Raw genomic sequence first — 24464 nt, forward strand, 5'->3', positions numbered from 1 at the left:
TGCTATTATTTATTATGACTCCCATCAGCCTAGCCTACACCAATCCCCCCTACCCTACCCTAACACCTTGCAGGGTTCCCTTTGGTTGGAACGGATTTGACAGGGCCCGGACACACACTGGCTGGTCCATTAGCTCAGAACTGGGCTTGGCTCGTCTACCCCTGACCGCGACTGGACTGGCCCTCAGCCCCGACCAGACACTGACAGACTTAATGTCAAGGACTTAGGCACTATGCCCGCCCCCTTAGCCTTCTCCTCTGGTCCGCCGGAACCTAACTTTGTGTTGATGGGTTTGGGAACAAATTTTGTGCTTCATGCCTGAGTGTGAACTTACTGAGCATTGCGGCACAAGCTGGAACGAATATGGAAACGGTTACGAAGCATCAGCGAACTTCAGAAGGGTGCTGGCTAGCTTGGCTCAAAGGTTGCAGGTCACAGGCTACGTCCCCCCAGATTTTCTACTGAGGTTTCTATGAGGAAAGCGCCTGTCCTTGATCACTTCTGATTTATATATTTAAATTATTACTATTACAAAGTAACCTTCAGTGAATACAGATACAATACAAACGTGCCGACCTTGAAACCTCAGATATACAGAGGTCGTTCGGGGAATTCTTAAGGTGAATCACAAAATAAGAAGCAGGCAGAAAATACATTAACAAAACATATGGATAATCTCCCAATTTTGGGAGGAATACAATTGAATGTTGACCACCGAAAGAGGACAGCGAGCAACGGGACTCGACCAGGAACATCAGGAGGATTGGCACGGTAACAGTTAGGGTGTGTCCATCTTCCTCAAGGATGCAGACAGGTTAGGCTGAGGACATTGAATCCTATGCGATCCTTCTCCTCGCTTGGATGATTCTCTGTATGTTTTTGTGTGTTTTTTGCATGTTCTGTGCGTGTTTTCTGCTAAATCCTTGTGTTTGTGTCTCCTACAGGCCTTCTCGTCGTATATGGGAACATGATGCTGGAGATGGAGGAGCTAGTCAATGAAAGGTCAGCTTTGTCTCTTTAACCTTGAAGACCTAGTCCACTTCTACCTGTGTTACAAATACCTTGTACATGGGTTCCCAAATGTCTTGTTCTTAATAGTTCACTGTAACCATTCAAAACCACTTTCTTTGTATTCTCAAGGATCAACTTCTTGGCTCTCCTCTTATCTCGTCTCTTCCTCTCCTGTCCTGCCCTCTCTTCTCTGACCCTCTCCTGCCCTCTCCTTTCCTCCTCTCCTTTCCTCCTTTCCTTTCCTCCTTTCCTTTTCTCTTCTCCTGTTTTTTTTTCTCTAATCTCTATTCTCTTTATCTTTTCTCATCTTTCCTCCCCTTTTCTATTCTTTCCTCTTGTATCCAGAGAGAGAGAGAGAGAGAGAGAGAGAGAGAGAGAGAGAGAGAGAGAGAGAGAGAGAGAGAGAGAGAGAGAGAGAGAGAGAGAGAGAGAGAGAGAGAGAGAGAGAGACTAAGAGAGAGAGAGACTAAGAGAGAGAGAGACTAAGAGAGAGACCAAGAGAGAGACTACAGATTGCAGTGACATGCAAAAATACATACATAAGTCATCAAAGACATAAGCAGCTGATATAGGACTGAGTACACAGAGGCCAAGGCCTAGTGTCCCAGCCATACAGAGACTTGTATTACAGATTTATAGGGACTATTATTACAGGGATACAACACATGCTTGCGTGTAACATGGCAAGGTTAAGTGGTGTAGGACCATCCGCTTCCCTGCAATACGGTCATCCAGGGAGTGATAGCTTTTGAAGGGGTCTTCTCGGATCAGCAGATCGACGTCTTGCTGTCGGTGACCTTGGCCCAGCGATCATCGCGCCACGCCAGTCACTCTGATTTATGGTCCGGTCCTCACCCTCCAGTGCCCACTGCCTGACCTACATATGTGTACATCCTACAGTCACAGAACATATGGGCGCACGCAGAGATGGAACAGATGGAAAGAGGGGGGGGGGAGAGAGATGGTTGGGGGTAGAGAGGAAAGAGAGGGAGGGTATGTCCGTATGGGTTGGATTCATCTGTTTGAAAATTTTGTTTTTCCATATTGGATGCTGCGGGTGTCAGTTTAAACTTCGGTTTAAATTTACTGTTTGTGTGTGCGTGTGTTGTATGCCCTTATTCCGACCTCTTACCATCCAATGGTTTCCCTATTGCTTAAGTCCGTGACTCACCTTCAGAGTATCACCATGGCACCTGGCTCTCCTTCACTAGCCCCTCTCATCCTCCTCCCTCTCCACCTCCATCCCCTTCATCAACATTCCTCTTATCTTTTCCTCCTTCCCCTTCTTCTTCTCCTCCTCCTCCCTTTCCTCCTCCAGCTCCTTTCTCTCCACCTCCTCATCGATCTCCTCCACGAAGATGATTAAATTAAGGATTTAGATCGAGGAATGGTTATATTTAGGTATTATGGTAGAGGTGGTTAAATGCACGTTCTAGATAGAGGATTGTTGTATTTAGGTTTATGGCTAGAGATGGTTAAATGTAGATACTATAATTGATGCGTTTAGGTATTAGGGTAGAGATGGATAAATGCAGGTTCTAGATTAAGGATTGTTACATTTAGGGATGAGGGTGAGATGGTTAAATGAAGGAACTGTCTGAAGATGGTTGAGTTGTGGTATTATGCTAGAGAAGGTTAAAGGTATGTACTAGATTAAAGATGGTTGAGTTTAGATAGGGCTAAGGTCTGCATAACAGTGTTTGTTTTGGCTGATAAATGATCTTGAAACTTTGGTCTGAATCATGGCTCTGAATACAACCATTGCTACAATGACACAGCTATAGTTTGCGCTCTTATATTTATATTTCCTCTAAAAAGGCATTATAAAACATTGAGATACACGGCTTGGCAAAGCGGAGGAGTTGTTTTTTAAAGGTTGCATCGTCACGGCGATATTTTTGCTAAATAACCGCAATTATCGATGTGCAGCCGCACTTGCTGGAGTCCTGCTGTGCTTCTCCCTGCTTCCCTTTCTCTCCACAAACCGAGGGTACACAGACCCAGAGCAGAGAGCGAGCACAAAGCCTGATATCTCTTCCAAACACGCGTCTACTTCAAATACACACTTTCCATTCTTGCCCAAGCATGATTCTCTCAAATTCAATTCGTTTTCGAATCAAAGGCTTTTTTCGGCATGACAAAATATATTCCTTAATATTACCTAAACTGCAGCAAGTAATGGTGCACCAAGAAATCTGAACAGTTACAAAGATAATTGTGCATGGATGATTTATATATTTTAACAATAACAGCATTATGGTTTTTCCCTTTATTCTTATTTCTGTGATCTAAAAATAATTACGCTCCCAAATCACGATTAAGGAGAATATTGGCTGGTAAAATTAATGGTTTTGTGTTTTTTGAAGGCATTTCAATAATACACCAATTATACATTAATTATATTGCGCTTTTCATGAGAAACAAAAATACAAAGCTCTGAGGTACAGAGTACTTCCATATTACAGTTTATGATAACATGATCACTTTTCTACATTTAAGAGGATCTAAATAAAACAAATAATATTATATTGTATTGTCATATATAAATGTTATGCAAGGTAAATAATGCACATTTCTTGCTAATTATGTTTTAAAGCAGGGTTTATTACAAAAAGGGAAATTTTATTATATTTACTTTGATATACTTTGGTATTAATACACAGTCTAGTAATGGGAACATAAATGCATAATATGTTGTTGCTACTGAGGAGGAAACTTTTGTACAAAATGCAAGGGGGAGCCTCGGGAACTATTCAGCTCTCTGGTGTCAGACAGGGTCAGGGGTCACGGGGTCAGACGGGGTCCCAGGGTCGGATGGCATCAGGTCATCAGATCAGTTGTTGTTTCAGTCTTCCATCTGATGACAATCCACCATCCTCCTCCACCGACCTCCTCACCCTTTTTGTTTATCTCCTCGCTGCACCTCAGGCCAACACTTTGGATTTTGGATGGGCGCGCTTGGCAGCGGCGTTCGCATCCAGACAGCGTTAAAACAAACACACCCAGAGCCAGCCACAGCCAAGTGGCTTCCGCTGACAACCCTTTCACTGGTCTTAAAAACAGAACGCTATTTATCCATCCATGCATCAAGAAGTCCTTTGGGTCTTATCTCGTTATTGAGCCAATCGAATCGACCATGGCTTTCTTTCGCTGTACTCATATTGATCATTCCCTCATTCTACCTTTGATATTCCAGTGATTGGCTCCTGTAGCTTGGGCTCGTTTACATGATTTCTCAAGCAGAATTAATTAGTTCACTCAGACATTGATTCTCACGGGTGCTTTGATACACAAACAAAACACACACATATACACACACACACACACACACACACACACACACACACACACACACACACACACACACACACACACACACACACACACACACACACACACACACACACACACACACACACACACACACACACACACAGACAAATACACATAAACAGAAGACCCATCCGCACAGAGTGGGCGTCCCAGGAGGTTCCCAGGTGGTTTGTGTCTGTGCCTATGTCTGTGTGCGTGTGTATGTGTGTGCATGCACATGTCATTGTATAACAAGCTGTCAGATTCCCCATGGATGTGCCGGCCTCCCTGAAGGCCTGTTACTGTAGCCCCCCAGGGGCGTTTTGTCGTTTTCTTTCTGCCTTGTGGGACTTACTGATCTCATGAGTTCACATTTCAGTTTCTCGTTGAAGATCAGTCTGGCCAAAGCGGACTCATCAGCACGAGGCAATTAGGGTTTGTTGGCGACGAGACAAAGAGTGATGCAGAAGTTAGAAACAACGGTAACATCGGAACAAAGTGCTATCGACCTAGCAATGACGGTTTTATCGGATTAGAACTTTAAACGATTAACAGAAACTTGCAGTGAAGGCCTTTCTTAAAGGAGATGCTTTTGCTTTACTGGCTGATGTACTGCTTGGTGTTAAATCCATCCCTTGAATTGAAACTCTGGAACTAGATGTGCCCCTAGTGCCTGGCTCTGCTAACTCAAATCAGTTAATCTCGTAGTTAACGATTATCCCAACCTGCTGGGTGGATGAGGGTCTTGGGCAGAACCCCCGTAAATTTGCACAACTTAATTGGCATTCATTCATTGTCATCTGGTGACATTGGCGGTGGTCTTCATAAAATAAAGATTATAACAGGGAAGATGAAACTCTGTGTGTAGTTATGTCTTACACAGGTGCATGTAAACTAGCCTGTATGCAGGTGACATGGGTTAGACCCACGCCTTTAACCTCCGACCCCTATATACAACTTCCTCTTTGGCAGTTAAATGAAGCAAATGCCTTCTAATTGCACTAGGCTGGCACCAATGGGAGTACAGTAGCGTGTCGTGTTACCCAACAGAGGAGAGACTGTCTTCACAGAGAGGCTGTTATTCCATCTGTGCCCATGAAACCATAGCCAGACGCCTGAGCCATACATGAAACCTCCTCAGCGTCTCTGACCCACTAACCACTGCGTCTCCAGGGGAATCGGCGATTTCACATGAGCAGGGCTTGGCACAGATGCTTCTGATTGGTCAGGGAGTTTGTACTAATGTTTCACATCGTACACAGTGTACCCAACACCTGATCTCCTCTGCTTCTCCCTGGTAGCTGATCACTCCTCTCCTTTGCGGATGCGGCGGGTGTTCAGGATCGAATGTGTTCCCAGGTCTTCAATGCCGTTGCGTAATAGTTCTGCTGTCCGTTTAGTTGCCTGTAGACACTTGTTGTTGTCGTGGTGACCGTGGGTAATCCAGGAAGCTTGTAGTGTTTATCAATTAGTTTCTAGTCTGTGTCTCTTTTTAGAAGGGCCATAACATTGAAATCTGAAAGACATGAAGTGCTTCAGGGTTTGATACAGTTAGTAGCCTGCCATTTTTTAATCACTCCATCATCGTTTGGGCTTTCACACAAAAACTAAATGTAGTAATACAATTTAGTTGTGGTGACATCCAGGTTTCATTACAACATGCCTATGATTTATTCAGTATTCTGAATGTTTAAATGGATTACACATAGAAGACATACATAGAAGACTAAGTGGAAGAACTGGGCAGCAGTGCTGCTCAGTGTCAACCGATAGGTGACTGATGTTGTACTGAGCATCTCCCAGTTTCCAACAGTAGGAGACTATGGTATAACTGGGCAGCTCCCAGAATTCCCTGTTAGAAGAGTGTGGTTGTACTGGGCAGCTCTTAGTGTCCGCATGTAGAAGACTCTGGTGGTACTGGGCAGCTCCCAGTATCAACCTCGAGAAGAATGTGGTTTTAATGGGCAGCACCCTCTATATGTGGAGAATGCATTCATGTTTGTCTCTGGCTACGTAGTACTGCATGATTTAACTTTAGTTTTTCACTGAAACATTGATTCCAGATAATTGCCTCTTTCTAAATTGAAATAGATTTGTGTGCTCATTTCTTGGCTAAACGCTTGAGCTTTAGGCTTGACTCTGATTTGGGGAAGTTAAGTAATACGTGCAGTGATTTGGCCAACCAATAATAAGACCAGCGTCTACTGCACACACCACTAGTACCTTGACTTTATTATGCTGCTCTTTTTTGACAAATTGTATTTTTGTATTCTACCGAATGGTATAATGATTTTAATGGACATTTGAAATGCCGGCACATCAGCATTCCATCGAAAGAGCCGATTGATGCTGGGAGGTTTTATCAACCGAAACCTAGCAACAGATCTCTTCATCAAACTCTGTGGAGCAACAATAATAGAATTTCCCTCATCCATACACATGCTTAGGTAAATGTTAATGAATTCATTGTAGCTACTGTGCACATATATTAAAGGTAGGGAAGGCAATTTAAATAGGAATAAATAATAAATAGGAAGGGAATGCTATTTACAATCAACAATTGGTCTCAGTAATGATCAATGCACCCCTACACTCCATGAACCCTCCGACATTGAGCCCCGCCTCTATTATCCTGCTCTGCTTTGAAATGTGTCACATTACGTCAGTAAGGATCCTTCTGTGCTCTTAGCAGAGACTACCTGGTTGTTAACAATAGACAACAAGGGTGGTGGAAGGGAATGTTATTTATGATAATATATCTATTATAAATGACGTTTATAATAGATGAATATCCTGTTATACTTTGAAATGGGTCACATTACATCAGTAAGAATCCCTCTGAGCTCGTAGCAGAAACTGTGGTGGAGAGATTAGTGGATCATTAATTTATTCATACTAGATTGATTATTTATTGTTTACTTAATGAATCCCAGGACTTGACTGGGAGTCTCATTATTTTACCAAATAAGGTTATATACTGTGTGTACATATACTGGGTGTGTATATTGTGCATTTGGCTTCAGGAATGCTGCTTCCATGGAGACAACACATTGCATTTCTTATCCATTTAGTTAAAAATATTGATTGCAGAGATTTGAGACAGAATTCATCTCAATATAATCAAGATGTTTTTTTTATGAGTGCTTGAAGGACAACACACTAAGATGGATGTGTCATTCTTTATGGAAAATAAAGGATTGGTTAGCAATGATTTATCGTATTTATTGGATTTTATTAGGAACAATGGAGGATATAACGGGATTAAAGTCTCATTAGACAGTCCATTAGTGGTGAGAAGGTCTGCTTAGTGCAACTGGAAAAAAATATAAATACAAATGAATACGGACAGCTGGTAATCAGATTGTGTGTGTGTGTGTGTGTGAGTGTGGTCCTACCCCTAGCGTGTTGGATAAGATGGATCCCTCTGGGCAGTCTATTTAGAAGTTTAGAAAGCGAAAGGCAAAAGAACCCTGAGCAAATAAATCGTTTATTATTATTATTTGTATTATTTGTATTATTACTATTATAAAATATTTGACAATATGCTTTGTTGAAGTTCAGCTGTCCCCTAGATACATATGCCCACATGAAACGCACGCACACGCATGCACGCGCGCGCGTGCGCGCGCGCACACACACACACACACACACACACACACACACACACACACACACACACACACACACACACACACACACACACACACACACACACACACACTATTGCTTGTATTAAATCAATATAGTCAATAGTTAACCTGAATCTTACAAACAATATTTTATGACAAATAATGTTATTTGTGTGAGAAATTAGACATTCCTATGTTCATGAATTATTTATTCAGTAGTTAGGATCACAATACAGCCCAGGGCCCAGTTTCCCGGAAGCATCGTTTAAGTGGATCGCGAAGTGCGCCGAAAGCATCGCCTAAGTGGATCGTGAGGTGCGTCATACGAGCATCGTACACTTTTCACACCGTTTCCCGAAAGTATCGTTGGTAACGAACGTCATGAAAACGCTCGTAGCTAACGAGGACTCCAGGGGTACTCGTAGGACGCTAAGAGCATCGTTAGCCTACTATAGCCTCAGTGGCGTCACCAGCGGACATTCCGTGTATTGGGTGCGTTTTGTTAAAACACATCCAATACCAAGGAATGCCCAGCTGGCACAAATTCGCAACCAAAAACAGTGGTTACCGCCGATATATTACTCATAGATTGCTGTTAGATTTAAACAGCAAAGATAGAGACATGTTAGAAGTCAACAACAACACCATTTATTGCAGCAATTTAAAATTCCAAAAATACATGCCCAGCCGAAATGTACCGATCAATCGCCACGTCACAAGGCATATAATAAAATCTAATGATCCCATTGCTCTTGTGAGGGAGGTCGCATTCGAGGTGCGCTTGCTGTCTCCCTCTGATTTTAATTCAACCATCGTGGTTAAAATGTCCTCATATTGATCAATGACAGAAGGCATCGGCTACTGTAGACATGAAGCTTGCTGAGACCAGCGGGTGTCGGATAATTTCTGCAGGCGTTTTTTGATGCAATTGTTTGCATTATGCACTGTAGGCGCTTCGGTGAGGCTGTGATGAAGTTCACTATTTATTGGACCTTGTCTAGACAGTAACGAACATCCCTGACCATAGTTAATCGCGTTTGTAGTCTACACTCAGACGTGAACTCATTATTGCATGCGGGTGTCTTCATTCATAAAAAATTAAAACATTCGGGAGTTGCAATAATACAAATAATTCTAAAGAGGTCTAGACTCCGTGCGCAGCCCCGCCTGAAAGCCCGCGCTGTGATGACCAGGGGTTGACCCCCTCGGTTTTCTGGAAACTTTAGATAAGAAGGTGAAATCGGCGGGCGTGCCAAACTGCGACCGAACCGGCTTGGCAGCGTAAAAAGACCTATAGCCTCCATCATCCTGCCACTAGGCCTAGTCAATTGTGTTTTAATATCTTTAGCATTCAAATTATTGCAGTCTACTCTTTTCGTAGGCTACTCTGCTTTTGGCCTTGATGGGGAGATATTTTAGCGCTTTTTAATCCCATTTTCCAGCGACATTCCTGCGTCTCCCTCAGTACGGAGCCCATTTCAGCACCGTGTCAGTAGACAGTTACAATCTTATGAACGTCGTGAGTGCAGTGAACGCGTGTTCATGTTAAGAGGAGTTTCGGGAAACGCTCCAAAGAAATTCATGATGGTTCGCAAGATCCATCGTGAGAATGATTTTACAATCGAAGATCCATCGTTTTCGGGAAACGAGGCCCAGATCTGCCATAGAAAAATTGGGTTTGAATCAGTTTCTTGTGAGCAATCAAGTATGGAACTGTGAAACGTCTCAAAATCTCATCATCCTATGTTTCAGTTTTTTAAATTGTGTTCATACATTTTTAAAATTAAGGTTTTGAAGCATTTATTTCCTGAATATCCTGCTTTGAACGTATTTTAAAAAATATATAAAGACAAAAGTAAATTTTATTTAGAATTTTTTTTAAGGCCAATCATTTTTTGATGTGTTGAGCTCATTTTCTTGCTGTCTATTATTGTAATTGAGCCAAATACTAGCCTGAGCGCTATCTGTTAAGCCCATAGCAACACTGATAGCCTTATGAATAGTTTCCAGCTTCAATTATTCTACTTTTTGTGAGTCAACAAAACCTTCTGACTCCAGCTAACAAATACTTAATATGAAGACATCTGCGCTACTGTTTATTCCTCTTTGGCCATTTTGATTGGTGCTATAAAACTTTCAACACTTTAGTTTCAAATGATTGATTAATTGTATTTTCTATAAAAAAAATAATGAACCACCTGCGTCCCACCTGTGAGTCACCAGTAGGGTCGTGACCCAGAGTTTTCTACACCGCCCTCTTCTAGACATCCCATAATGAGCTGACTGCAACCTCAACCCTGTTTAGTCCAGTTGGCAGAGGCCGTTGTTGTTGCTGTTGTGGTTCCAACAACTTTCAGGTGAGGGGCGGGGGCCGATGTTGAGGTGTTATCCAATGGAATTCCTATCATCTCTAATGGAAATATCTTTGTGTCATGTAGTAGTGGGAAGGGTTAGGGTGACGTAGTCTTAGTCCCACATGCATTTCATGATATTTCATCTACACTCATCCACCACCGGACGACAACACTCAGCATCACTCTCTACCGCAAACAACCCCTTTACCACACTCAACACTGCCTCCTCATCCACCATAATCCACCAACACCCCAAACCACAGCTGCTTCAACACACAACAACACTTAAACTCTGTCTCAGTGCGCTGCGTGATGTGGATCTCCATGGTTTTACCGTTGTGTTGACTGGATGCTATGAGAGGCATACCTGCAGGTTTGCTTCGCTGGTCAGAGTGGCCGAGGTCATGTCATCTGCCTCTCTCTATTCTCTTTTCTCTCTTCCTTCCCCTGACCGTGTTGGTTTTCGTCCTCTAAGGTTCTCTCTATCTGTCTCTCTTTACGTCGTATTTTCTTGCTCATGGCCGTCCTTCACTCAACATCCAGAAGACGAGACTTAAAGCCACTGGCTTCTCTCTTCACTCATAACAATCACCCAAGGGGGACACACTGTCCTTTACAATGGCAAATAGTTATTGATGGAATCTGTGTAGTCCTTTAGCAGAGACACCTTTATTAAGGTATTGAGGCGCATGTTAGGGGCTAGGATGAGGATACTTAGGTTCAAACCAAGAAACATTTGGCTTGGAGATCTATACTCTAGCATTCATTATTCATTACATTAGTCATTACACTACCCTTACCAAAGGACCTATACTCCTAATTTCTTTGTGCAACATATATATAATATAATAATATATAATATAATATAAATACTTTATTGTCATTGTACAGAATACAACAAAATTAGGACACTACTACTGAAGACAAGGGGAAACCTCAGAAAATAAATATGTACGTACATGTATGGTACTCTGTGTTATAGTATAAATGCTGGTTAACTTTGGTAATGCTATCTAGTGACCTTGTATTTTGTTGGAAGGTCTTTCACATACGCTACGATCAAGAGGGCTACAACAAAGTCACACAAATGTCAAGGTTTACAGCAATATTATGGAAAAAATTATAGTGGAAAAAGGTTGACAGGCTCTTTTCCGATTTCAGGAAAGACAAGAAGCTTATCTCTCCTCTGGTTTCTGGGCATTACGCTGGTATGGTTTGATGAGGCTTGGATTAAGTTTACAATTTAAATGTAGATCCAAATCGTAGGGACCATCCGTCTTCTAAATTGATATATATCTGCAACAAACATGCAGCCTCGAAAACATTTAAAGTTAGGTAAATTCAGATTTGATAAATCTGATCAAACAGCGAGATTTAGCCATGGGAAGTTGAAGACAGCTAAGAAATAAAAGCAGGACTAAACTAGAAATGTCAAGGCCGTTCATTATGCTGACTTTCTAAACATTAAAAAAATTGAAGACAGATCTGGAGACAAGCAAATGACCATCTCAATATGTCTGGCAGTTGATTAATCAGGTATTGTTCAAAGATTGCATCATTGAAGAACCCTCAGATTCAATCAACATTTCACTTCTATCGGCTCTTTGCAGACTTCTTGTGGAATTGACCTCCAAACTCCTAATTATATTCAAGACCAGTGATTGGAATTACGGCGTTATAAATAACGGATTTACTAACGGCGTTACTTTTTAAAGTAAACATTAATCAAATTGATTACTCCTCCCATCATTAGAAGGCTGTTTCCGTTACTTCCAAAAAATGTGGCGCGTTACTATAATTGTTGAAGTTTTTTCATCAGACCAACTAGATCTTTCCCTCTCCTTTACTTTCCTTGGTAAGTGGGCACGAGACAATCGTAAAAAATCTAAATCTAAATGCAGATGATACTGTAATATATGATGCTAGTTCATATACATTATGGATCATTATATATCTAGATTCTCTCTAGTCAGAGTTTGACCGGATACTGAACAGTTGTTTTTTTACAAATTGGCTTTTTCTTAATCTCACAAAGTCTTGCATCACACTGTTTGGTACAAGGCAAGGCTTAAATCTGCTACTGATCATTTTTCCATTTTCCATCTGATGTGGCAGTACTCATTAAGGTTGACTTTGTAACATATCTGGCTATGGTTTTGCTCTGAATTATCGGACAAAAATCACATTGATTATTTATCTAAAATATTCATAGTTATATTTGTGTTTTGTACATATCAAATAACTGTTTTACCATGAGGGTACAAAATAAGCGGCATAAAACTTGTTATTGCCTGTTTTTGACTACTGTTTAATATACAATCAACTCCAATGACTTTCTCTCGAATATAGACGACAGCTGCATTGGTACCAGTTAATTTTCTAATGTATTCATTTCAACCATTCTATCTTTTTACAGGAACTACTCACTTTAATTTCACTTTAATTAGGGAAAATAGGTTTTAATTATAAGGCTCCTAGAGATTGGAACAACCCACCAATTTCTCTGAAATCGCTACATTATTTAGGCTTATTAAAAAATGCTCTTATCACCCACCTCACAACTGCCTGCCTCATCAACTGTCATTATTTACTGTTGTTAAAACAGGTGTGGCTGTCTAGATTTCTTGGTGTGTGTGCTTGATTGTGTGTGTTTGTTTTTATCCTTTCATAATTAGTCTAATTGTTACTATCATTTGTTGCAAGGTTGCAATGTTGTGTCTGCTATTTGTTGCATATTGGGTGGTACCTCATGTTGTGTCTTTTGTCAAGACCCCCTCGAAACGGAATGGTACGTCTCAAGGGGTTTTATCCTGAAATTATAACTTTCTTCACTAGTCTCATACCTGAAGCAGCCCTTTGTGTGACAGGATAGTAGGTGGTCGGGTCAAGTTCACAGGGATGTAGTTTCAATAGTCCCCTAACCCTATTCCCATGTTAAATCCCTTTTATCCCCTTCCCCATCTTTCCCCCGTCTTTCTGCCACCTGCATCTGCTCCGATCCCTCCCCCCTTCCGAGACACATAAATGGTCCATAATTGAAACAGGAAACGTTTGGGAAATTAAAGAAAACCCTCGCGTTTTATTTTGTGTGGGAGGCTGTGGGGATCAGAGCTGCATAGATTGCTACTCGGGGAACTGGCTTCCAATGTCTCCCAAGGGGTTTTGTTCCACATTTACAGCACCGGCTGCCTTATATGCGTCTAATTTGAGTATGAATCACACGGAATTGCGGTCCGTTTTGTTTTTCCATTGGACCAATCAGCTGTCGAGGATTTGGCCTGGATCCAGCCGCACAGCTTTCTCCTTTTTACAACTTTTTATTCGACGTTCGCTGCTGGGAAGTGTCATGATGTCAGTTTGTCGGAATGCGCGAGAACCGAGCAACTGCCACCAGCACTGTAACCCATTTCTGATTTGTCAATATTAATTTGAATAATTTCACAGCTGCCATAATGTGTGAAGCAATGCTGTTATTTAGTTTCAAAAACAATAACCGTTAGCTAGAACCACTGTAATGTCCTTCGGCCCAATACCGACGGAATAACCCAAAAGAAGAGGCTTCATTTCGCTCGCTCAACCCCTCGGTGAACTAGCTTCCATAACTTTGGCTGAGAATAGCTTCTGCAGCTTGTCACATAACATATGCCATCCCTGTGTTGCAGCATTTCATTGCCATTTGGTGAGTGCAAGCCAGGCCAAGGGTAAACAAGAATGGCCACAGTAAATCCAGGAACAATCATCTGTAGGTCGACCGTAGTCGGGGGTTTGGGGGGGCGCAGGAAGCTTTGATGAGGGTTTAGAACAAAGACAACAGAGGGTTTAAATGCTGGATGACAAACATGTATTGTTGAGGTTTCTGTTCGAGAGAGTATCAAAGAGAGAGAGAGTGTGCGTGTGTTTGTGTGTATGTGTGTGTGTGTGTGGGATGATTGTTGAGTGTCTGTCTGCTTCTCGGAACTTGAGTGTGTGAGTGTATGGTTATTAATGTGTGTACACATGATTGATTGTAGATTATGCATTCCTGTATTTAGTATTTAGCTAAATAAGAAAGAGGCAAAACCACTGGTAAATTGTGTGTGTGTGTGTGTGTGTGTGCGTGTGCGTGCGCGTGCGTGCGTGTGTGTGTGTGTGTGTGTGTGTGTGTGTGTGTGTGTGTGTGTGTGTGTGTGTGTGCGTGCTTTGAGTATACGTCTGTGGAGTAGAGTGTGCAGCTGTTTGTGTGAGAGACCATTGCTCTCACAGAGAAATGGTTCCTTTAGAGGCCATGTGTGTGCGTTTGTGTGTGTATTTTCTGTGTGTGTGTGGAAGTGTGTCTGAGTATTTTGCAATCAATATGGGGACACTGAATAGTGTCTCGGGTCTCTGAATAGCAGAGAGCGGTGTTATTATCATTCTGTTATTCGGTTAATTTGGAAGTCTTCTTGACCTTAGGCCTCCCTCCAAAGACACGGTTGACCGTTGACGCTGCTGCAGCTGGATTATGGAAATAACGGTCACAGAGAATACATCCAGCTTGCAATTTCATTCGGGCCGAATGAAATAATTGGAGTTGGCAGTGGAGTCCTTCACATGACTCCACGCAGCTACTTGGAATGGGTGATTTCACAAAGGGATGCCAAGCTCAGTGAACACATATGTATTTAGGGTTTGAGGGAAGGAATGAGAGAAGGAAGGAAGGAAAGAAAGCAAAAAAGGAAAAGGAAAGGGTGCCTTTGACAGTAATTCACACCAGACATAGTGTAGACAAACTGTATTTTTGATTCAATGTCCCCCCATCACATTGCCACAGTCAGTCCCCTCCCCTCTCTCTTGGGTGAGGTTAAGACAACGAGCGTGTAATTGGAACGGAATGGCGGTCCAGGCCTGTCACTCCGGCCGTGGCGCAGGAGCCGAGCTTCAGGTCCATTTCCCGTCGCAGAAAGGAGAATATTCTGGAAGGAGACCAGCAAGGGGCCCCACTGCTGATTTACAGGGCCAAACACCCCCTGCCCTCCGCAGTAGAGCAAGATGACCCCCCCAGCGCCCAAGGCAGGTCCCAGACTGGCAGCTTTATACACAGAGACACCCGGCGGAGGCACGGTTTGAAATTGCAAAAGATTATTCATTTGTTGACCCTGGATTGGGCTTGACACATGGTCTAAATGTAAATGGACTGCATTTATATAGCGCTTTTCTAACCATTGGCCACCCAAGGCGCTTTACAATATTGCCTCCCATTCACCGTTCACGCACACATTCACACACCGACGGCGGAGTCAACCACGCAAGGGGGACAGCCAGCTCGTCGGGAGCAGTTAGGGTTAGGTGCCTTGCTCAAGGACACCTCGACACTGGGGAGCCGGGGAGCGAACCAACAACCTTCAGGTTACCAGCCAACCCGCTGTACCTCCTGAGCTACTGGCACGCACACACACACACACACACACACACACACACACACACACACACACACACACACACACACACACACGAACACACACACACAAACACACACACACGAACACACGAACACACGAACACACACACACACACACACACACACACACACACACACGAACACACACACACAAACAAGTGGTTGGTTTCAAAAGATGGGGTCGGATTTCCATCGTGAGGGCAGGGAGATATTCCAAAGTGGTACGAAGGAATGACCGATAAATAAGGAAAATACATGCTATTTGCTTCCCTTTCTTTTAACAAAATGTGACACTTTACATGCCATCTGTATAAATCCTGAAAAATGATAGGCTACAGATGGCATCATGATCGTCCAACATAGCATAACTGGGTGACTCATTAGTCTCTGCTTTTGATCTACAATATTATTAATGTAATATCCTCCAAATTATACATATCTGGATAAAAAGTGACTTGGCTTGGCTTCACATGGCTGTAGCACTTGGTCTTGGCCGACTTGCAGGCTAAGTTTGGCCTTGTTCTCCACAAAGAGAAAACTGGGGTCACCGCCTGCATACTAGACTGCTTGTTCTCCCAGGGCCAAACACCATAGCTGTCTTGTTGCTATTGTTTGCAATTATGGGATGCCACGGCCTAGGCTACAGCAGTGTCAGCCAACAATTATATCCTGCCTTCAAAACGCTATGACCCGAGCCATGCATACAAACCTAGCCTGCATGTCTAATCATAGCTGTGCACTGAAGTTGATAATACGCATTGAATTGCACTAAAAAACTTGTTTACTGCATTTTCATGAGGTTGGATTTATCTCTGCTGACTCCACTAACATTAAGACAGCTTAATATTCCATCCTGGTTTCGACGACGAGGAGGAGTGGAGGAGAGAGGAGGAAGGATGGAAGGAATGCATGAAGGAAATGAGTAGGGTAGGAAGCTAGGAAGGAAAGAAGGTATGAAAGAAAGTCATTTGAATGGAATTGCAGGAGGTCTATCAACGGAAGTGTAGCTTCCATTGATAGACCTTAGACCCTTTGAGTGTAGCTTCAACATTTGCCTTCTATCTATTCTTCACTGTTTTTGCGTTAACATTTAACACGGCTTCCCCATAAAATACCGCTCAGGCCTATGCCAGTGATAATGTAATGTAATGTTCATCAGAAACAGTGGCTGGGTGAGTTCCTATCAATTCTTGGTGTTCGCTACAGGTTGAGTAGCCCTGCTCTCGACGACGGCCTGGGGGGTTCTGCTACCTGATACCCTGGAGGGTCAGAGAAGTCAACCCCAGCGTACCCCCCCCCCCCCCCCCCCCCCTCCCATCCCTATTTACCTCCATTATGTCATATCCGGGCTGATTGCTCAGTGTGATTTTGTGTGTGTGTTCACCTCAACGGACGTTCAAAGGTCAGCTGTATCAGGTGTATTCAGGGTCGTTGTACGTTCATGTATCACTCACTTGCTTGCCCTCTTGCTTTCGACCTCTAGCTGTTACTGTCACCTTTTCTATCATTTTAAGTGTTCTCTATAAATCTTTCTCTCTAGCTTTCCATTTCTCTTGGTCTGCTGGTCTGCTGTCAATCAACTGTTTCGCTCCCCTTTTTCTTCCTTCATGGTATGGTCTTTCTTGTTCTCTCTCTCTCTCTCTCTCTCTCTCTCTCTCTGTCTCTGTCTCTGTCTCTGTCTCTGTCTCTGTCTCTCTCTCTCTCTCTCTCTCTCTCTCTCTCTCTCTCTCTCTGTCTCACTCTCTCTTGTTCTCTCTCTCTCAGTCTCTCTCTGTCTCTGTCTCTCTGTCTCTCTCTCTGTCTCTCTCTATCTCTCTCTGTCTCTCTCTGTCTCTCTCTCTCTCTGTCTGTCTCTCTCTCCCTCTCTCTCTCTCTCTCTCTCTCTCTCTCTCTCTCTCTCTCTCTCTCTCTCTCTCTCTCTCTCTCTCTCTCTCTCTCTCTCTCTCTCTCTCTCTCTCTCTCTCTGTCTCTCTCTCTCCCTCTCTCAGCCTCTCTCACTGTCTCTCTCTCTCTCTCTCTCTCTCAATATACATATTGCAGCGTCCCAAATAGTGCCTGACATGTGTTGTTTAATTGTTCTTTTGGTTCAGTTGCATTGTACTAAAAGTAGCTGTGTTCTGTGCTCATTGTTTTTGTGTTGTGCTGAGGAACTAAAGTGGGGGATTATTACTTTGTTGTTTCCTGGTGTACAACACGTTGTTAGGAAGGAAGGGTTATTCAGTTTGGATGAATTAATAAACACCTAACACCTAAATTCTAAAGCCTGCGTCATCCATTCATCAAAATACCTCGGATTATTACAATATGCTCTGTATTTGTATGCAAGCTCCCAGCCTGCACCGGCAGCCGGTGACAGCAGCATACTGGCCACGGCGTGTGCATGTGCGTGGGTGCGTCTCTGCATAAATGAACATTACAGCGGGGCTGTTCATTCACCTCACATCTGGCAGATCCTCCTGTCCGCCAGCTGTCCGACACATATCTTCGATTACAAACCAGTCACCCTCATCACCTGGAACGGACAATGTAACTCTTATAGAGCAGTCATATAATAGTTATTTATTCTCTACATTCCCGGATAGTCTCTTAATAAGGGTCCCTGATTTTCAGTCTTAAGGTCCTTGGTTTGATCCCCAATCAATCAGCCTCAACGGTAAACATCCTATAGACAGAAGCAGCTGCTCCTTGAAGTAGGTCACTTTAAGGTACGATTTTAAGGGGTGGAAAGAGAGACAGAGAGTAGCAGAACAGCACCCCAAAAACGGTGATATCTGACCATAGCATGCCATGGAGCAATGCTAGGAACTGGAACCTAGGAACTGGATCAATGCAGTATTAGTCTTGTGGTATTTCATGTTTTATATGCATGTGAGTGTGAGTGTGAGTGTGTGTGTGTGCGCGTGCCTGTGTGTGTCTTTTTTGAATTTGTGTCTCTATTTTGTCTAAGTGTGTGTCTTTGTGTCTTTGCATGCATGCGTGCGTGTGTGTGTGTGTGTGTGTGTGTGTGTGTGGTCTTTGTGTGTGCACGTGTCTGTGTGACTCTGTAGAGGTGCGTGTGTGCGTGTGTGTATTTGTCTGTGTGTGTGTGTGTGTATTTGTGTGTGTCTCACAATCTGTGTCTGTGCATGTGTCTGTGTCTCTGTGTGCGCTCATGGGTGCGTGTTAATAATACCTCTATGCCGCAAGCTGTTAGTGTGTGTTCTGATTAGCGGTTGTTCTGATACGCGGGCTTTTTGTAGCAGAGATCAAAGACCAGAGCTCGTCTGTGATCCTGCCGCTCAGCGCTGAGTCGTACGCCAGGTACTGAGGGAATGCGCTTTCACAACGCAACAAGCGCAGTAACAACCCAGAGGATTGGTACAGACACAGATCATTAAAGCAACACAAACATGCTCTCTTCTCATCTCTGAGAGCGGAGGTGAAGTTCACCATGGTGGATGGTTTGGACCAGGGTGGAGAGGTGACCGGTTAGTGTTCAGGAGAAGGCGGGTCACACGTCAGGACTTTCATCAACGCTTTTGTCTTTTGCGTCTTGCGTGTCTTCTAGTGTGATTGTGAGGATACAATAATATTAATAAGTATTAATCACTAGATGATGAAGACGACAAGCATGAAACACACATGTATGTGTGCCATATATGTGGGCGATGATATGTTTATGTTTGAATGTCTGTGTGATATGTGTTTGCCTCTGTGTGTCTGGTATTTGTGTGTTTTATGAATACCTTGTGTGCATACGGTATGTGTGTTGGTTTGCAGGGTTGTCTGTGTCTACAGTATGTGAGTGCCCTGGCTATGTGTGTGTATGTGCACAATACATTGTATGCATGTTTTTGTGGGTCTATTGTATGCGTGGCAGTGTGCATGGTTGTGTATGTTTACAGTATGTGGGTTGTGTGTGTGTATGGGTTAAATACAGACGTCCCTAGGAGGCTTTAGGAAAAGCGCTTCAGAGTCTCGTCGTGAACCTATCAGATACATGGCCTCTCCTGATCCTCAACGATCTCTTCAAGGTGTTTTACATGTCATCATCTAGGTGGCTCCATCGTCATCGTACTCCTAATATGGGTGGAGGGGGGGGGGGGGGGGGCTTTTGGAGCCGTTGCCAGGGCGACAGGAAAGAAAACAGTTTTTGAAGCAAAATCATTTCACCGTGATGGATATCAGACAACATATCAGATCCGACGTTTTAAGATAGAGCGATGCCAAGGAGGCAGCAGAAAATAGATGCATTTAATTAAATTGATGTGGTTTCTGTCACGTCATGCTACTTACAGAACTGTGTTGTGACTGGGAGCCTGTGGCGGGAAGTGGGTGACGGAGGGGAGGGAGTGAGTGAGTAAGTAAGGGCAGGTGAGCGAGTTGAGTGAATGACTAAGGTGGGAGATTGCTGTGAGTGAATAATTCAGCGTGTCAATAGAGTGGGTAAGTGAGCAGGCGAGGGGAGGTGACTGAGTGATTGATGTGAGGGGACCTAAGAGGGCGAGGTGAGTGCGTGAGTGAATGAGGGAGGGAGGGAGTTATGTGAGGTGGAAAGGATGAATTTGTGTGTGATGAATGACTTGAAGTGTTACTGTAAGCCACCGGCAGACGGACTGACTCAGGTGCTACATCTGTTATGGTTTCGTTTTTACTAGTGCTGTTTAAAATATTTAATCGCGATTAATCGCATTAATGTCATAGTTAACATAGTTAAATCTTTTTTTCTATGCTAAATATCCCTTGATTTCTTTGTCCCATTAATTGTTCTCATTTTAATGCTCTTATCAACATGGAGAAGTGCATCGGCTTGCCTTGTGCAAATGTTTTTTTATTGATAACAACATTGGCATACTGATCAAAACAAATGCTAATCGTTTAATTGCACTATAGTGCAATTAAACGATGAACATACAAACATACTGCCTTGAACATGGCAGTCAGGCTACTGCTTCCTTTTTTTGAGCCAAAGAAAAAAAAAAAAAAAAAAAGTAAAAATAATAAATTGCTTTAATCGCGCGATAATTTTTTTTAACGCCGTTACAATTGGTTTTCGTTAACGCCGTTAATAACGCATTTAACTGACAGCACTAGTTTTTACACAATCACGATGTCAGTGATCGGGTCCCCTCAGCACTGTAACCACAGAGGCCGGAGGCTGAGGAGGAATATCTCGGAGGGCACAAGACTTCTCTTTTTGGGGCATATTTGGGGAGACCACACATAAATTATCCTGCTTGTGCTGATTATGATAAAGGCTTCAGCACATGGAGACTGATTAGTGCTGCAGTGTCATACGCTGCCAAAAAGAGCTTGGGGAGGGGTCTTGCATCATACATCTGCATCTTTCTGTAGACGAAATGAACCAGAAAATAATACATTTTCCCTCGACAAGATAGTCTAGTTTGTCTAGTCTGTTCGAATTCCAGTGAATAAAATGTACTGGGTTGGATCCCTATTGTCGATAGCCCACCTGTAGGCACCCTTCTGCATGATTCCCCATACAACTACCTGCGCCATAATGACATTGGTACGCACTGTTAAGTGATCAAATGTCACTTGTCACTTACAAAACTTCAACCACCAACAATTTATCTTGGCTTTAAAAGTACCCCCCGCACACGCACGTGCACACGCACGCGCAGGCACATAAACTCACACACCTCTTGTTTGCTTCCTGTGTTTCCATAGCAACGGGATGGTGAAGACGCTGGCCCTCATCTGCTTCCTGTCTCTGGTCATGCTGATGAGCATTCTGGGAAACCTGCTGGTCATGACGGCTGTCTGCAAGGATCGCCAGCTGAGGTGGGTCCACAACAACCTCAGAGCGTCATGGGTTCGCTCTCCAAGGGGAAAAGGCATGGACCTCTTAGAATTGGAAGACGTTGTTGATGAAAGCATCCATCTATTAGCAGATACCCCAGTTTCCACTACTTGTAGGTATGGAAACTGAGAGCAAGAAACTCTGACCACTGCAGCTCCTTATGACATGTATCTGAATACACAGAGTACTTTTTCTCATTCACCATATTGTATCGTCTTCACCCCAAGCACCCTTGACATTGTACGACCTCTGCCAAACCCTTCCTCACCTGATATACCCTATCCCCTTAGGTTCATAGGTGCATATTCGACAAATTACGTAGATTGTCCGTTTGAGTTTTTGTCTGCTGTGGGTCAAATATTGAGTACAATTGCTGTTAAGGTGGTATATTTTTTTATCCTGTTAATAATGTGGGATTTTTTTTTTAATCATGGTTCAAAAGTTTAGGCTGGTGTGCCTTGAATTTCTGGTTCGGATCGTGGGGGGCCTTTGCTCCCTAACAAGATTGGGTATTTGATATAACCCCATGAAAACAAAACCTCTGAAATATAGAAATCCAAAATATGAAGAAAAATTGTGTATCATCAGCATATTAATAGGATTTATATGCCATGTCTAAATTGGTTAATTGATAAAAATCTAAAATAAACAGAAGCTTTTAACGTCTCTCAATAGTTATTTTGCATAAAGCCTAACATATATATATATATATATATCTATATATATATATATATCTATATATATATATATATATGTTCGAAAGCCAAGTATGTATCTGACTCTTTATCAACCTCCATGTGGCTATGCAGCGCCGTGCCAAAGGCCGCACCTTTGGAACGCCGCTGCTCTGCTGTGTCTTAGGTTAGGGAGACCCGCTAGGTAGTTGCCACGGTTTCCATCCTGTCACCGTGACTTAGTATCGACGTGTCGGGCGGCGTGCGGCGTGCGGCGTGCGGCGTTCGCTCTCCCTGACAGCCGGAGAGCACGCAGGTTACCGTGGTTGTCAGGGAGGCTGATGCTGTCAGCATGGCCCCCTCCCCCCATCTCTCTCTCTCTCTCTCTCTCTCTCTCTCTCTCTCTCTCTCTCTCTCTCTCTCTCCCCCTCTCTCTCTCTCTCTCTCTCTCTCTCTCTCTCTCTCTCTCTCTCTCTCTCTCTCTCTCTCTCTCTCTCTCTCTCTCTCTCTCTCTACCTCTCTACCTCTCTCTCTACCTCTCTCTCTCTCTCTACCTCTCTCTACCTCTCTGTACCTCTCCCTCTCTCTCTCTCTCTCTCTCTCTCTCTCTACCTCTCTCTCTGCCTCTCTCTCTGCCTCTCTCTCTGCCTCTCTCTCTGCCTCTCTCTCTCTCTCTCTCTCTCTCTCTCTCTCTCTCTCTCTCTCTCTCTACCTCTCTCTCTCTCTCTCTCTCTACCTCTCTACCTCTCTCTCTCTCTACCTCTCTACCTCTCTCTCTCTCTCTCTCTCTCTACCTCTTTTTTCACGACTCTTTGATCCTTGCTTTGTTGTTCCCATCGTTCTCAACTTCTGTTAGTTTATCTATTTATGTCTGCCTGTCTCTCTGGCAGTCTGTCTGTCTTTCAGTTTGTCTGTCTGTCTGTCTGTCCATGGTCTTTCGCTCTTTCTGTTTTTGTGCCCGTCACTGCCAGTCCGTCTGTCTGTCCTGTTGTCCTTTTTCAGACCTTTTGATTGAAAAGGCACCCGACTATTCATGGTGAACCGTATCCCTCTGGTGCTGTCATGACGATTATGATGGTTGTGTGTGTGTGTGTGCGTGTGTGCGTGTGTATGTGTGTGTTTGTGTGTGTATTTGCGCGTGTTTGTGTGTGGCATTGTAGCTTTCGGTATGTGTGTGTGCGTGTAAGTGTCTGTGCATGCGCATTTGTTTGTGCGTCTATTAGTTTCTTTCAGTGTGTGTGTGTCTGTGCGTGTACGTGTCTGACTTTCAATATATGTGTGTGTGTGTGCGTGTGTGTGTGTTTGTTGTGCCACCTTGCTAAGTGTCAAAGTCACCACAGTAATGTCTCACATCCCTGTGGAGAAAAGAGTGACACGGCCACTCACTGCTTTCACTGCACTCCCTCTATCATTCCCACCCGCCTTCAATCCCTCTCTCTCTCTCTCTCAGTCTCTCTACCCTCCACACACTGTGTGTAATGTGGCGGCCTCCAAGGCGACGGAGTGTTCAAGCTCTGAACCTCACAAATGATCAGACGGAGAGAGTGACAGGCAAGGGGTCACACAGCCCAGAAAAAGGAATGACGGACAGGCAGGGGAGACAGATGGCCCACTGGACAGTTAGACGAGTATTTAACAACTACAGAGGCGGATCAGGCAGGAAGACAGCCAGCCAGACAGACAGACAGAAGGACAGACAGACAGACAGGCAGGTGAGACAAGCAGAGAGCCTGACAGGTGATGGGGTACTGCTAGCTGTCACCCTGTCCAGAGCTGCTCCTTAGTAGGGAGGTCAGGTGACAGATGTTAAAACCTAGCAGAAACACAGTGAATCAATATTTCATGTGAAGACTCTCTGCGCCTCGCTGTCATTATCTCGCCCTCTCTCCCCGCTTGACTCTCTCTGTCGACATCTCCTCTCTTCTCGTTGCTCTCCTCCCCCTCTCTCCTTTTTCTCTTCTGACCTCCCCTCTCCTTCCCACTTGTGTCGTCTTTCCTTCTCTCCTCTCTCCTCCTCGTCGCTCCTCTCCTGCAACATACTCTCGCTCTCCATTCAGGTCCTCCATGTTCTCCCTCGCTTCCTTTATCCTCTTCTTCATCTTCCTCTCCTCTCCCCTCCTTTCCTCTTCTCCCCGTCTCCTTTCCTTCCACCTTCTCTCCCCTCCTCTCCTTTCTTTTCCACTCCTTTCTCCTCTCCTCTCTTCTCATTTCAGCCCACTCATCCCCTCCCCTCTTTTATCCTCCCCATTCTAAATACACACAATT

The 24464-nt window shown here is 43.7% G+C and overlaps 1 protein-coding gene across 2 annotated transcripts in view; it reads left to right on the forward strand.

The window, feature by feature from the left end:
- The window catches only part of htr4 (5-hydroxytryptamine receptor 4), an 84499-nt gene that overhangs the window by 26136 nt on the left and 33899 nt on the right, over positions 1–24464 (forward strand). For both annotated transcript variants that reach the window (XM_030369198.1, XM_030369199.1), the window contains exons 2-3: positions 945–1002; positions 21393–21506. In XM_030369198.1, the coding sequence (XP_030225058.1) occupies positions 968–1002; positions 21393–21506 (149 nt within the window). In that variant the 5' untranslated portion in view covers positions 945–967. The remainder of the gene's footprint in view (positions 1–944; positions 1003–21392; positions 21507–24464) is intronic.

The sequence above is a fragment of the Gadus morhua genome, chromosome 10 (genome assembly GCF_902167405.1).
Source record: "Gadus morhua chromosome 10, gadMor3.0, whole genome shotgun sequence".
NCBI classification, from domain to species: Eukaryota; Metazoa; Chordata; class Actinopteri; order Gadiformes; family Gadidae; genus Gadus; species Gadus morhua.